The sequence below is a fragment of the Grammomys surdaster genome, unplaced genomic scaffold, assembly GCF_004785775.1.
Source record: "Grammomys surdaster isolate TR1022 unplaced genomic scaffold, NIH_TR_1.0 126176, whole genome shotgun sequence".
NCBI classification, from domain to species: domain Eukaryota; kingdom Metazoa; phylum Chordata; class Mammalia; order Rodentia; family Muridae; genus Grammomys; species Grammomys surdaster.
In genome coordinates, this window is record NW_021620983.1 from 7,208,334 (window position 1) to 7,224,963 (window position 16,630).

Here is a 16,630-nt window from a genome sequence, read left to right on the forward strand (position 1 = left end):
GCAGCTCTGGTAAGGGAAATAGAAGCAATAAAGAAAATGAAATTGGAGGAAACCCTAGAGATGGAAAACCAAGGAAAGAGAACAGGAACTACAGACACAAGCATCACCAACTGAATACTAGAGATGGAAGAGAGAATCTTAAGTATAGAAGACAGCATATAAGAAATTAATACACCAATTAAAGAAAATGCCAAGTATAAAAAGTTCCTAAACTAGAACATACAGGAAATTTGAGAGACAATGAAAAGACCAAACCTAAGAATAAGAGGACTAGAAGAGAGTTAAGATTCCCAATTCAAAGGGCCAGAAAACATCTTCAACAAAATCATAGAAGACAACTTCCCTAACCTAAACATAGAAAGGTCATTAAAAGCACAAGAAGAGTAGAGAACAGCAAGTAGATTGGACCAGAAAAGAAAATTCTCCAGCTACAAAGTAACTAAAACACTAAATGTATAGAACAAAGACAGAATATTAAGAGCTGCAAGGGAAAAAAAAGCGCCAAGAAACAGAGGCAAATGTATCAGAATTACACCTGAGTTTCCAACAGACTCTGAAAGCTAGAAGATCCTGGATATTGTCTTGCCAACCCCAAGAGACCACAGATGCTAGTCCAGGCTACTATACCCAGCAAAACTCTCAATAATCATAGATGGACTAATCCAGCCTCACAGAGGATACTAGAAAGAGAACTGCAACACAAGAGGGTAATTATATCAAAGAAAACAGAAGAAGTTAATCATCTCACAGCAAACTCAAAAGAAGAGAATCACAAACACATAGTACTATCTCCAACAACAAAATAACAGGAACTAACAATCATTGGTCATTAATATCTTTTAAAAACACGATGGACTCAATTCATCAATAAAAAGACACAGGCTAACAACAGGATCCATTATTCTGCACATACAAGAAGTATACCTCAGCAATAAAGACAGATGCTACCTCAGTGTGAAGGGCTGGAAAAATGATTTTCATGCAAATAGTTCCAAGAAACAAGTTCGAGTAGTCATTATAATATCTGATAAAATAGACTTTCAACCAAAGGTAAACAAAAGAGATGGCAAAGGGCTCTTCATATTCATCAAAGGAAAATTTCACCAAGATGAACTCTCAATTCTGAACATCTATATCCTAAACATAAGGGCTCCAGTATTTATAAAAGAAAGTTTACTAAAACTCAAAAAAAAAAAACCACATTGAACCTTAGACAACAATAGTGGAACACTTCAACCTCCTACTCATCAATCATCAATGGACAGGTCATCAAAACAAAAACTAAACAGAGACATAAGGAAACTAACAGAAGTTATAAACCAAATAGACTTAACAAATATCTACAGAACATTTCACCCCCAAACAAAAGAATATACCTTCTTCTCAGCACCTCATGGTACCTTCTCCAAAACTAACCATCTAATCAATCCAAAACAAGCCTCAACAGATACAAGAAGATTGAAGTAATCTCATGCATTCTATTAGCTCACCACAGACTAAGGCTGGACTTCAACAATAACTGAAACAACCAAAGGCGAAACTGAACAACTCTCTACTTAATGATAACTTGGTCAGGGAAGAAATAAAGAAGAAATTAGAGGCTTTCTATAATTCAACAACAATCAAGGCACAAAATACCCAAACTTATGGGACACTATGAAAGCAGTGCTAAGAGGAAAATTCATAGCACTAAGTGCCTTCATAAAGAAATTGGAGAGATCCTATACAAGTAGCTTAAGATGGGGTAAACAATCTAAACATTCCTATAACCCCTAATGAAATAGAAGCAGTCATTAAAAACCTCCTAACCAAAAACCAACCAACCAACCAACCAACCAACCAACCAACCAACCAACCAAAAAAACCAACCCCCTCCAAAAAAACAAAAAACAATCCAACCAACCAAACAACAACAAAAAACCCAGTTGCAGATGATTTTAGTGCAAAAGTTCTACCAGAGTGTCAAAGAAGATCTCACACTAATTCTTTTCAAACTATTTCACAAAATAGAAACAGATGGAAGATTATCCAATTTATTCTATGAGGTGACAATTACCCTGTTACCTAAACTCCCAAAAGACACAACCAATAAAGAGAAATTCAGACCACTTGGGCTTATGAACATCTACACACATTACTCAATAAAATTCTTGTAAACTCATACCAGGAACACGTCTAAACACCATTCACCAGAATCAAGTATGCTTCATTCTGGGGATGCAGAGATGGTTCAGTATACAAAAATTAATCAACATTATTCACTATGTAAGTAATTTTAAAGGAAAAAAAATCACATTGATCAGCTCAGTAGATGCTGAAAAACCCTTCAACAAAATTCAACACCCCTTCATGATAAAAATATTACAAAGATCAGGAATTCAAAGCACATACTTAAGCATAATAAAAGCAATATACAGCAAGCCAGTAGCCAACATCATATTAAATGGTGAGAAAATTGATGCAATCCCACTAAAATCAGGGAGAAGAGATGGTTGCCCACTCTCTTCTTCTTTTTATTGTTTTTTGTTTTGTTTTGTTTTGTTTTGTTTTTTTTTTTTTGGTTTTTCGAGACAGGGTTTCTCTGTATAGCCCTGGCTGTCCTGGAACTCACTCTGTAGACCAGGCTGGGCTCAAACTCAGAAATCTGCCTGCCTCTGCCTCCCAAGTGCTGGGATTAAAGGCATGCACCATCACCGCCTGACTGCCCACTCTCTTCTTGACTATTCAATAAAGTACTTGAAATTCTATCTAGAGCAATAAGACACCAAAAAAGAACAGGGGGATACAAATGTAAAGAATTCAAGGTGTCACTATTTGAGGATCATAGTATACATAATACCCCAAAATTGTACCAGAGAACTCCTTTAGCTGATAAATTCAGTGAAGTGGCTGAATATAAAATTATCTCAAAGAAATCAGCATCCCTCCTTTATTCAAATGATAAATGGGCTGAGATAGAAATTAGGGAAACAACATAATAGCCACAAAAAATATAGAATATCTTAGTGCAATCCTAACAAGGCAAGAGAAAGATTTGTTTGACAAGAACTTCTAGTCCATGAAGAAAGAAATGGAAGAAAACCTCAGAAGATGAAGATCAGAAAGATCTTCCATGCTCATGGATAGGTAGGATTAACAGTGAAAATAAGCATCATGCCACATGCAATCTACTGATTCAATGCAATTCCTATCAAAATGCCAACACAATTCTTCACAGACATGGAAAGGACAATTCTCAACGTCATATGGAAAAACATAAAATCCCGAATAGTCGAACAAATTCTGAATAACAAAAGAACTTCTTTAGAAATCACCATCTCTGATTTCCAGCTGTACTAAACAGCAATATTTATATTAAAAAAACCCACATGGTATTATTATAGAAACAGACAGGATAATCGATGAAGAAAAAATGAAGAACCAGAAATAAAGCAACATACATATGGATACATGGTGTTTGACAAAGAACCAAAAAACAAACAGTAGGAAAAAAAATGAACACATTTTCAACAAATGGTTCTGATCTAACTGGCAGTCTCTCTGTAGGAGAATGCAAAGTGACTCATACTTATCACCCTGGAACAAAGCTGAAGCTCAAGTGGATACACTGAATTTAATACAAGAGTATGTGGGAGATACCCTTGAACATATTTGCACAGGAGAAAATGTCCTGAGCAGAACTCTAATGATTCAGGGTCTAAGATGAACAATTGATAAATGGAACCTCTTCAAACTGAAAAGCTTCTGTAAGGCAAAAAGATACTGTCAATAGGATAAAACAACAACATTCAGGTTGGGAAAAGATCTCTAGTAACTCTATATCTGACAGAGTGCTAATATCTAAAATTTATAAAGGACTCATTAAGTCAAATTGTAAAACACTAAATAACCCAATTAAAACATGGTTTAAAAAAAAGAAAAAAAAGAAAAAGAAAAAAGAAAATAAAAACATGGTTTACAGAGATAAACAGAGAATTCTTAACAGAGGAATCTTGAATGGCTGAGAAGCACCTAAAGACAAGTCCAACATCCTTAGTCATCAGGGAAATGTAAATCAAAACAACCCTAAGATTCTACCTTACACCAATCAGAATGGCTAAGACCAAAAAACTCCAGCAACAGCACATGCCCGGTGAGGATGTGCAGAAAGGGGAACAATCCTTCATTGCTGGTGGGATTGTAAACCTGAAGATACAGGTATACTGCTCCTGGGCATATACCCAAAAGACGCCCCACCATACCACAAAGACACATATTCCACTATGTTCATAAAAGCCTTATTCATAATAGCCAGAAACTTTAAGCAGTCCTGACGTCCTTGAACTGAAGAATGTATACAGAAAATGTGGTTAATTTACACAGTGGAATTCTAGTCAGCTATGAAAAATGAGGTCATCATGAATTTGCAAGCAAATGAATGGAACAAGAAAATACCATTCTGAGTGAGGTAGCCCAGACCCAAAAGTACATGCATGGTATGTACTCACTGATAAGTGGATATTAGCCACAAAGTACAGACTACCTGTGATACACCCCACAGACCTAAAGAAATTAAACACGAAAGAAGGCCTAAGTGTGGATGCTTAAATCCCACTGAGAATAAGGAACAAAATAGTCATGGGAGGCAGAGAGAGGGAGAGACCTTGGTGGGAGAGGGGGTGGGGATGGGAATAGGGGGGCCTGATCAAGTTTGGGGTGAAATGGGAGAGATGCCCAGAGAGCCAGGAGAATGAATAGAAATCTGCAGCTACTGGTAGGGGGTAGAGTGCGGGCTGTGTGTGGAAAAAGTGGGCAGTGGCGGGTGATCTCTAGGAAGTCTCAGTGACCTGGGATGGAGGAGACTTCCAGGACTAGTTTGAGGCCCTCAGAACACATGTGGAAGAGGGCTGCCTTATCTGGCCTCAGTAAGAGAGGATGTTCCTAATTCTGTAGAGGATTGATGCCCCAGGGTGGGAGGATTCCCTGGGGGTGCACGCAGAGTGTAGAGGAGGGCAAAAAACTCTGCAAGGGTGGGATCATGGTCAACAATTGGGCCCAAAGTAAATAAAATAATTAATTAAAAATACCACCACCACCACCAACAACAACAAAAACATATTGTCCAAATTAGTTTGAGGCCAGGCAGAGTAATTCCATCAGAAGCCAAGAGAACTCTGTTTGAATAAGTCAGGAGTGCAGGGTATAACAACTGAACTGAACCAGCCAGTGAGTGTTCAGAAAGAGTTAGAATGTCTTGCATCTCCACATCTGAGGAAACAAAAATAACCTTGACCCATTGTGGAGAGTATTCATTAAGACTTTCCTTTCAGTAATTCTAGGTTGTGTCAAGTTGACAGTGAAAGCTAATCATCACAGAAACTCTCTTGAAAACTTGGCTACAGCAGCATCAAAGGACCTTGCTTGCATCATGGCTTTGTTGGGACTGTCTGTGATAGTACAGCCTTTGCCCTTATCTCAGCATAAAAGAGAATTTGAAATGTTGCTTTAAGTAATGACATTTCTGTGTCAATCATCTTTCTTTCACTTTAATAAATACCCGAGTTAATGGTTTGTGAAGTAAAAGGATTCATTTGGCTCACATCTTTGAGGCTTTGTGTCTATTTCACTGGACTGTGTGGTTTGGAGGACTACCATGAGGAAGATCATATTGGTGGAAATGTGCATGAAGTAAAACCATTTGTCTTTTGACTGGAAGCAAATATAATAAGCAGGGGAATTGTTCCATCATACTCCAGTGGTGCCCCCTGGGAAACAAGTCTGTAAGAGATGGCAGGATACTTTATATTAAAACAATTGGAGCTTCTTAGTATTTACAAGAACCAATGCATGTACACTTAACATACATACGTGCATGATATATATATATATATATACATATATATATATATATATATATATATGTATATATATATATATATATCAGGGTCAATTCTTTTGTATGTTGAATATATAAAAGGATGTGAGGTATGTAGCTCATTGGATTTGATATCCAGCTCTATAAACTAAGGGGAAGAAATCTAACTATATAATGACCTGTCTTTGTTTGCTTCCAGGGATTTTAGAAGTTGGAAAGATTATTGGCCCACTAATTGGACTTTGGTTGGGACCTTTCTGTGCAACCATTTATGTAGACACAGGGTCTGTGAATACAGGTAACACAATGAATTTTATTTATAAAGTCTAGTCCCCAGAGTGTGAGAGAATACTCTGGAGTGCTATACCAATGTCTCTTTTGATCAGTTAATTATCATAAGCAAATTATCACCACTTACAGATGATAGATCCAAGGGCAGCAGTGGTAAGGATAAAATGCCACATTCTGATTCAAAATTCTTCATTCCCCTATCATATTTCCGCCATACTACTGTGTCAGGGGCCAGCCCCTGCATTGGGGATGGTGGTCTTTCTTCTTCTTGTCAGTTTTTCGTGAGGCTGTGGAGGGAGAAGGATGTCAGTGGGGGTAAGACTTGGTCTTACGAGATATTTAGGGTTGCTGTATAATAAAAGTTTACTTACCTATGCTAGAAAAGTTTACTTATTATGCTACTGTAGCTCACTTGCCTTCTGTGATCCTCAGAGGCAAGAAACTGCAGTTTCTCACACTTAGCATCTCATTCTAAAACCAGCAAAGGATTAAGTAAATAGCTTTTGTTCTATCTCAGCAGAAACTGCTGGGCTCTAATATATGCCTGCTAGTCTGAGGTCGCAGGAAGAAAAGACACTTAGAGAAGTTATTATAGAGTTTATTACTAAAGGTAAAAAGTTTCCTATGAAAGGTATCTAAGGGAAAAGTGGAAAGGTCCTAAGTGGGGAAAAGGAAAACTCCTATCTGGGAAAAGGGAAAAATTCTATTCTATATACTACTCTAAGTGGAGAAAGGCAAAAAATTCTCTTATATCTCTCCATTGTATCTGCCTCTCATCTCTTTGTCCCCAGTACTTATATGTCTTTCAGAATACATGATCACATGTTACAAAGTTCATCACAAGTTCACACCAAAAATCAAATCATAAATTGAAATAGAAGTTTACAACAGAGAATGTTCACATGCATATCCATCAGAAGTAATTATCTGGCTAAACATCTGTCACCTGACTAGCTCCACAGGTTTACTGAAGATTTAAAACTATAACTAAGACATTAGTGAAGTTTTGTATAAATAAACCCAGGCCATATTTTATCTTCTGTCCTAGCACTAATAATAAATCATTAGTTCCCTTTTAGTGTCCTTTGGTTAATTGTTTTACAACCTCTTGGAATGTGCTCTGAGTAGTAGAAAGTCTGGTTACTATCCAAGAGCAATTAACTGATGACACTTGGGAGACTGGCAGAGTTTTCATTGCAGTTTTGTCTATCAGAAAGGGACCTAATAGCAGTTTCAATATAAAAGAGCTTAATAATCATTGATATAATTTTAGGAATTCTTATGGAATCATCATAAAGACTTAAGAAGTAATTTATTTGTCTGTGTAGCATCACTACAAGACAGCACATCTTTGTGGATCTGCAGAGATCTCCTCCAAAGGGGTGTGCAATTGCTTAGTGACTGTTACATATGTTTAATAATAATAGGAAAGGCATATTGATAACAGGAATCTTTCCTAGAATAAGTTCCTTACAGCCTTGGTGAATAAGGACTCACTTGTCACAGATTATATAATAATCCAAGGCAAGTCATTTCAGGATGATCATCTGCTAGTTATTAGCTTGTCCCATTATGGCTCCTGACATTACTGGTTTTAAAAATTTGCTTACATAGAATTTTTTTTTTATTATTCAATGAGATAGTCAGTATGGATAACAAAACATATTTAGTTACATGATGGGTAACAAGTTATAAAGGTTTCACATGACAAGTGAAAATACTCATTTACTACTGGAAAATATATCACCAACTGCCAGATAAAATTAGTTAATTTTTAATGAATAAACAAAATGAAAATAATAATTGGATAACTTGTATTTTATCTTATTATCTGTGTGTGTGTATGTGTGTGTGTGTGTATGTGTGTGTGTATGTGTGTGTGTGTGTGTGTGTGTGTTCACTGTGGGTTTTGGTGCCAGCTATGTCAGAAGAGGGCATCAGGACTCCTGAAATCATAGTTACAGGAATTGTGAGATTTCATGTGGGTTCTGGGAATAGAACTCAGGACCTCTTTAAATTCAACAATAACTCTTTAGCCACTTAACTGTCACTCCATCCTCCTTCCTCATTCACTGTGATGTTTTGAGACACGACTACATCAGGTTTAAACTAGTTGCTTAAATGTGTCTCAACTGTTGCTTAAGTCTTTTTGAAATGTAGTTTTAAATATTTCTCCACGTAGTACTCCAGAACCTCTTCTTCTTAGTTTTAACTTTGTTCAATTAATCAACCTCAGACATTTTTTTTTCTAAAGGTCTGAATTAGCGCAGTGGGGTTGGAGATGCCAGTAATCCCAGCACTAAGAAGCAGAGGCAGAGGATAACAAGTTCAAGGCCCAAACAAGAACAACAACAAGTGATATATACAAAGTCTATGCTCAGATGGAATCATGAAGTGTAATAAGTTTCTACAATTTACACAAAAAGAATAATGTAAGCTAATACACTATCTATATTTCTTTTCAGATGACCTGACCATAAGTCCCAGGGATACACGATGGGTCGGTGCTTGGTGGATTGGCTTTTTGGTTTGTGGAGGAGTGAATATCTTGACTGGCATCCCCTATTTCTTCTTTCCAAGAACACTCCCAAAGGAAGGACCCGAGGATAAGTCAGACGAAACTAAAAACGACAAAGAAGAGAAACACAGAGAAAAAGCCAAAGAAGAAAAATGGGGATACACTAAAGGCAAACAGGAAAACTTTAAACTCTGGTTTAGATGAGTCTGTGGGTAGTTGGCACTCATCACTTGTGCTGAGTTGAGATAGTTTGTCACTAATCTGTCCCTACTTAGATATGATAAACTTCTTCCAGAGTTACCACTTGAAAATAATGGATCTGCTAAAATAACCTGACTTATCTTAGATTAGACCTTGTGAGAAATAGAAGTCAATATTCATATTCAATGAACAAATATATTTTTCCATCTGTCTGAAAATCCCACTTTACAGAAAGTATTGGTGTAAGTAAATATAAAATACAAGTAGCCAGAAATCCAAGCTAAAGCTAAATATTAAAAAAATCTGTTTAATTAAAAAAAAGTTTAGCTGTGAGCATCCTTGAAATCAGGGCTGAAAGAGAAAACATGATAGGTGATGTAATCCTCTATATTTGAAGATGTGTGATAGATTACAGGACAATTGCTCCCTTAGAACAGACAGTTTTACAACAAGCAGGGATGTTATCAATCACTGATGTAGAGATACTTCTGTGAGAAACTAAGGTGGGGCAGCAGAATGTTCAACAGTACACATTCTTTTTTTTTCTTTTTCTTTTTTCTCCTTCCCTTCTCCATCTTGCTCCAGCCCCTGCTTGCCCAGGGCCACTTGCTCCTGCCCAAAGTGCACTGTATTTGTCTTCAGAGACCCATATGAGGGCATCAGATCTCATCACAGATGGTTGTGAGCCACCATGTGGTTGCTGGAATTTGAACTCATGACCTCCTGAAGAGCAGTCAGTTTTCTTAAACAATGAGCCATCTTACTTGCCCAACAGTGTACATTCTTAAAACTTAACTCTAGTGTCATAACTGTGTGTGTTGAGACCTGTGCAGTGTTTTCAAGAGATCAGGGTTAGTCTGAAAGTGTATAGTTGGAAGATGGGAGGGGCCAGTGCTTTACCTATCAAATGAGGGTAAGAGTGCATTGTATTCCTGGGTTTCTGTGTTGTTTGGGTACAGACTACTGTGGAGGGGACTTTGTTGGTGATACTGCTATTTCCTCCTTCACACACAGCCCTCAACACCTATGTGCACTGAATAGTCACATCCCTGCTTTAAACATTACAGTCCATGCCTAGGGAGCCAGTGCATAGGTTTGAACATTCTTAGAATTATGTTAAGGATTCTCCCAAAAGGGCAAATACTGACTGTTTTGGGAGACTTTGTTGTCTGCCAGATCAATGTAAATTTCAAAACAAGGAAAGAGCCTACCAGAGAATAAGGCATGCAGATAATTACTGTGAACACTGGAGAGTTATTTAAGAGAACAGGAATGTTTACAAACGTGTAAATTCAAAAGTTCCCAGGAATACTGACTGCAGCCATCTCACTCATAAAAATCGATTTGACACTAGAGTTCCTTTGCTTTTATTAAACTGTTCTGCCTCCACTTCTAAATGCTCTCTTTTTGATACTATTCTCTCAATTAAATCACAGCCAATTTATTAGGGATACAATATAATCAGAAAGTAAGGCGTTCAATATGAAGACATGAAAAGGAAAGAAACTAATAAGTATAAATTTCACCCAAATTATATTCAGTTACATTCAGCTCATTTCCTAGGGAAAGGCTTTAAACCTGACTCTCAACTTCTTAAACATGGAAAATTTTTGGTTCAATCACTTGGAAAGTACTTCATATATACCAACTGAATCAGCATTCCTTACAGCGAGACCTTCATTCTGAGATGTTTGTGGTTATCACTAGGTGTTCTAATGCATGGCCTGCTGTGAAGCTCTGGAGAGATGCTGAGGTTGTATGGGCTACTGCATGATTCCAGGAGCATTCCTTAGTTTGTAGCTTATCTATTCTTGCATCGTTATGATAGCCTCAGTGTCTGGACTCATAGATCATCAAAGTGAGTTCCTTGATGATGCCAGAGAACAGACTCATCACTCTTTAGTGAAATCAGGATATTAATAGAAGATACAGAGAGAAAAATAAAACAGAGTGGCCACAGACTTGATTCCATCTCCTTATAGTTTTGTTTGGTGGCACAATTGTATTCTGATTCTTACATAGCCTGTTGTGTCACTGACTTCTAGATTTGACTGAAACAATGTTCTAGAACTTTAGCCACAAAGGGGTAAAGATCTATCAAATGAATTTGTGTCACAGCACAGGCCGGGTTGATTTGATGGTTTTGACACTCTCTTGTTTCAGATTTCTTTCTTTTTGTGAAGAGACTCTCCTGCAATCCAGTTTACATGCTTTGTGTCCTTACAAGTGTGCTCCAGATAAATGGATTTGTCAGTATTTTTATTTTCAAGCCTAAGTACCTGGAACATCATTATGGAAAATCCACTGCAGAGGCAATGTTCCTCATTGGTATGTAGTTTCATTATTTGCTTGGTAGCACTTCTCCTCCCAGAGGGACATGCTTAAATAGCACTCCAAGGACATGATAAATGGTAAAAATAGCACGACCAATAGATCAAAATGTATTTAAAATCTTTTAGGATATTCTTATAAATTTCCTTTTTCAATATCCAGGGAAATTAAGGCATGACAGGGAAACAAATAGTCCAGAAATATTCTCTAGTTATCTGTCCAATTTGAATGGAAATCAGAGTTATGGAAGTCTTGGGAGATAGCTCATGTCAGTCAATTTTTAGACAGGGAATATGTTAATTCAGAGAGGAATACAGAGTTAGCTCACTGGGATTCTTAATCTCACTCCTAGATTTCAGTTCTGGGCTTCAGTTCTCCATGTTACTACAAATTCAATTGCTTGGTGATCTGAAGTGTGTGTGCTGCAACTCTTGCTTTTCTTCTTAGTAAACTAAACCTAGAGATCCTACTTTACCCTTAAAAACTGACTGTCACAGACTGCTAGCATCCACATTATCTAGGGTTCTCTGAAAGTCCAGATCCCAGTCCTCATCTTCAGATGTATAAAATTAAATGCAGTGGCATGGAGCTGCAAAGGATGGTTACATTCTTCCAAGCCTGGGGCTGGTGTTGTACGAGTGCAGCTTAGCCAGGAATTTCTCCTTCCTTTTCCTTTTCTTTTTCCCCTTTGATTTTCGGCTGTGAAAAAAGAGCCAGGGATGAACAACGCTGGGCAAAATATATTACATAAAATGCTCTACACTTGGCAACCATGATTACAGCAGCATCCTTCAGAATCACCTGGAGCTGAATCGGAATCAAAGTCCAAATAAACAGAGTGGAAAGAAATATGTAAAATATTTAATATATACATATATTGTATGCATGTATGTATGTGTGTTTGTGTGTTATGCTTATAAAGTCTTTATAACTTTCTGCAAATGTTAAAATGCTAATAGTCTTTTTACAGTGACTTTATTGGGGCATTGGAGAACCTCTTTTTATATAATTTGTGAGGCAATAGGAGTTACAGTCTCTGAATATCAGAAGTAAATATCAGAACTAAATAGCTTCTTTTATTTTTTTTGAACTTAATAGTTTCTAAAGTAAGATGTATTAGGCAAATTAACATATTTATTTTTCTCCTGTTTTTTATGAATGCTATTTTACTTACACTTATAGGTCTTTATACCACACCATCAGTATGTGTTGGATATTTAATTAGTGGTTTTATTATGAAGAAGTTCAAGATTGCTCTCAAGAAAGCTGCATGTGTAGCGTTTTTCCTATCCATGTCTGAGTGCCTTCTATCCCTCTGCAACTTGACGCTAACCTGTGATAACATTCCAATTGCTGGCTTAACTACCTCTTATGAAGGGTATGTTGTCTCCTTATGAATATCATAATAATTTTACAAGTAGTAGTCCACGTTCTCCATAGGTTATATATTGGCCAGGTGATTTTATTACAAATTAAGGGTAATGATCCATGGTTATTTTGTAGCTTCTTTCCACCCATTAATTCTATACCAGCCCATGGAAGTTATATGCTTATTAAAGATGTATGAGGACCAAAGTGACTAAATTTATGATTCTGTATTTATATATGTAGTTGCCATGATGATTTCCTAGTCTATTTTAAGATGTGATAACAAAATATAACCTAGGCTTTGTAGCCTAAATTATACATGGATTTTATTCTAACATAGAGAGTTGTGAAAGTTGACTCTGTAGTCTGCAAGCCTTCATAAGTACCTACAATGGACTCAATTTTAGCGTAATTGAGTCTAATATTAATTATTGAAGCTAAGTAAATATATATATGTATATATACATACATATATATAATCTCACTGGTGTACTTATATCTTATGTACTCTGAAATATTAGATTTTATATTTCAAGTGTTGCCTGTCGATATTTTGTATTAGCCTTGGAAATTAAAAACTTAGTTTAAGACACAGTTATATAATCAACCAATCTGTTAAATGAAGTAAAACATACACTTAGAGATTCCCTTCAAAGGGCTGAGGAGACAATGCAGTTGCAAAATGCTTGCTGGGCATGCAGGAAGTCCTGAGTTCAGGTGCCCAGAACCCACATAAACTTGACATGGTTGTCTATTTGTAATAGCAGCACTCCTATTGTGAGCTGAATAGCCTAGGCAGAAAAACACTCAAATTTCCTGGACCTGCTAGTCTGGTATTTTCAGCAGTCAACAGCATGGGATGTCTCTAACATCTAACAAGATAAAAGGTTATATTCTGACCTCCATATACATGCTGTTGTACACGTGTGTCTATGCACAAGTGCGTGTTCTCTCTCTCTCTCTCTCTCTCTCTCTCTTTCTCTCTCTGTCCTTGTCTCTCCCTCTCCCTCTCCATCTCCCTCTCCCTCTCCATCTCCCTCTCCTCTCCCCCTCCCTCTTCCCCTCCCTCTCCCTCTTCCTCTCCCCTCCCCCTCCCTCCCCTCCCCTCCCCCTACCCCTCCCCTCCCCTCCCCCCCTCTCTCTCTCTCTCTTTCTCTCCCTCTCTCTCCTTCCCTCCCTCCATTCTTCCTTTCTTTCCTCCCTCACTTCTTGCTTTCCTTCCTCTATCTATCCATCACTTCCCCTTTTGGTTTTGTGCATCTGAGTGCATGCATGCCGGGATGAAGGGAAGAAAAAGTGCTTGTGTGGGTTTTCTGTATCTGTGACATCATTTTAAATTATTTCAGCATTCAGCAGCCTTTTGATATGGAGAATAAGTTCCTTGCTGACTGCAACACAAGGTGTGACTGCTTAACAAAATCATGGGATCCAGTGTGTGGGGACAATGGCCTAGCATACATGTCTCCTTGCCTTGCAGGCTGTGAAAAGTCTGTTGGAAAAGGAATCAAGATGGTAAGCATCCTTTCAGTGTTTGGGCTGTTGTTTGTGTACTGCATGTGCTATGAGCTAAGCCTACGTTTACTAAAAAAATTAGTCATGCTCAAAATAGATAGAATAGATTTATATATTTTTTGTGAACAACTCATTTTATTTTGTATACACATAAGTAACCTTAAAATTCTTAGATGTCATACAAAACCTTGTCAGAGTCTGAGCATTATTTTGTAATTGCAAAGAAGTAGAGATCACTAGTCAAATGACTAGTGTTAAAATGCTCTGGTTTGTTTGGAGAGATAGCTCGGCTGTAAAGAGCACTTGCTGCTCTTTCAGAAGACATGTTTAGTTCCCAGCACCCACATGAGGAAGGTCACTACTCCAGCTCCAGGTCATCTGTCACTCTCTTCTGTCTTTCTCAGACATCCACATGTACCTGCTTGTATACAGATAGACACAGATGCATACACAGAAATTAACATTAAAGTGAAAACTTTAAATTACTCAGGACAGAATTTTCCCTTTGTTGTGATAGGGTCTCGTGAGTCTCAGGATGGCCTCAGAATTGCTGTGTAGTTGAGTTCAACAGAAAACTTTTCATATCATGGGCTTTTTATCAATTATTTTATTATTATTAATTTAGTTAGTTAGTTATGCATAGACTCTAAAGTTGGCCCAGTGTGTAAAGGCATTTGCCACTAAGCTTTACAACCAGAATTATATGTTGGGACCCATGTTGTATAAGGAGAGAAGTAAATCTCATAACTTATTCTATGACTTCTACTTGGATGTCATGGTAAACACATGTCCATACATAGGTACTCACATGTATATGCATGCACACACACACACACACACACACACACACACTCACACGTCTATGAGAAAACACAACCAACCAAATAAATGTAAATAAATGTAAAAATGTGAAGTATGCATTAAGGATAATTGAATTTTTGTAAATTTATTCCATGTATTTTAGAAAATAAATATTTTCTAAAAAACTGTACTTCTTTATATGTATTTTTGTTAAGGTATTTATTTACATTCCAATTGCAGTTTCCCCTCCCCTCTCTCAGTTCCCTCTCTACCTTCTCCCCCAATTCATTCCTCCTGCCCTTCTCTTCAGAAAAGGGGAGGCCTCCCATGGATATCAACCAGCCTTGACATAGCAATTTGCAACAAGACTAGGAACATCTTGTTGCATTGAGACTGGACAAGGCAGCAAGTCAGTGGAAAGGAGACAAAAGGCAGGCAATGTAGTCAGATACATCCTCTGCCCCTGCCTTAGGAGTTCCACATGAGTTCCCAGCTGCACAACTGTTCCATAAGTGCAGGGGGCCTAGGTCATTCCATTAGTGCTCTTTGGTTAGCAGTTCAGTCTCAGCCCATATGGGCCAAGAATAGTTGATTCTGTAGCTTTTCTTGTGGTGTCCCTGACCTCTCTGCCTCTTTATATTTTATGACTGAATTCTGAGATACAAAGAGAAAACGACAACAAACAACAACAACAAAGAGTGATGGAAATTAGGATGAACAGAAACCTCAATTTTATTTATTTAATATTTTCTATTTATGGTGTTTGTGCCCTGTAACCGCCCGAGCTGCCCCACGTTCGGGGGGCCACTTTGTAACGGCCCATTCTGCTGCTCTGGTCCGTGGGTCAGGGTCTAGCAAGAGAGAGAGTAGGGACGAGAGACAGGAAGAATGGAGACAAGACAGGGAGTCTGATCAAGTCTCTCAAGTCTCTTTATTGGAAGGAAATCCTGGATATTTATACCCTTTACCACGTGCCTTGCCCTCGTGGACAAGCATAGCTGAAGGCACTACGTCATGTGCCTAGCAGCGTGGATATCACGTGCACCTAGCTAGCAGTGAGGAGACCACGTACGCCCAGCAGCGTGGATATCACGTGCACCTAGCTGCTGGCCGCACTAAATAGCAAAACAAGATATGTGAGAAAAACAAGATGTTTATCAGAGTGTGCTCAGCTGTTTTGAGCTGTTGAAAACAAGTCTCTTGTCAGGATATATGGCTCGAGATGGCTGCAAAGATGATAGCCACTTTTGGCTAGAAGTTGGCTCCCAACAGTGTCCAACTTGGGTCCACATATAAACTAGATGAGTGTTCTTCCTCTGAGTCACATCACTGACCCAACACTTTCCATTTTAATCTTACTACCTGGTTATGTAAAAAGATGCTAAAGGTTTAAGTCCGATATTCTTCTTCCTTAAATGGCACATTGGTTTTTGTTGTTGTTGTTGTTTTGTTTTTTTTAACAGGTGTTTCAAAATTGCAGCTGCATTTGGTCACCAGCAAACTCATCTGCAGTCCTGGGGCTGTGTAACAAAGGCCCCGAGTGTGCTAACAAGCTGCAGTACTTCTTAATCATAACGGTATTTTGCGCCTTCTTCTACGGGTTAGCAGTCATACCTGGGTACATGGTTTTTCTGAGGTAAAAAGTAACTCTTTTATTTATCTTTCTATCATTTATTCTTCATAGTGTATGCGTATGCAAGTATATGGTCTCTCTCTCTCTCTCTCTCTCTCTCTCTCTCTCTCTCTCTCTCTCT

The 16,630-nt window shown here is 37.9% G+C and overlaps 1 protein-coding gene across 1 annotated transcript in view; it reads left to right on the forward strand.

Annotated features, from left to right (window-relative positions):
• Positions 1 to 16,630, forward strand: part of LOC114612608 (solute carrier organic anion transporter family member 1A6-like) — a 41,251-nt gene that overhangs the window by 16,838 nt on the left and 7,783 nt on the right. The window contains exons 6-11 of the mRNA XM_028757587.1: positions 6,054 to 6,152; positions 8,611 to 8,832; positions 11,028 to 11,192; positions 12,378 to 12,573; positions 13,910 to 14,075; positions 16,340 to 16,512. Coding sequence (XP_028613420.1) covers positions 6,054 to 6,152; positions 8,611 to 8,832; positions 11,028 to 11,192; positions 12,378 to 12,573; positions 13,910 to 14,075; positions 16,340 to 16,512 — 1,021 coding nt within the window. The remainder of the gene's footprint in view (positions 1 to 6,053; positions 6,153 to 8,610; positions 8,833 to 11,027; positions 11,193 to 12,377; positions 12,574 to 13,909; positions 14,076 to 16,339; positions 16,513 to 16,630) is intronic.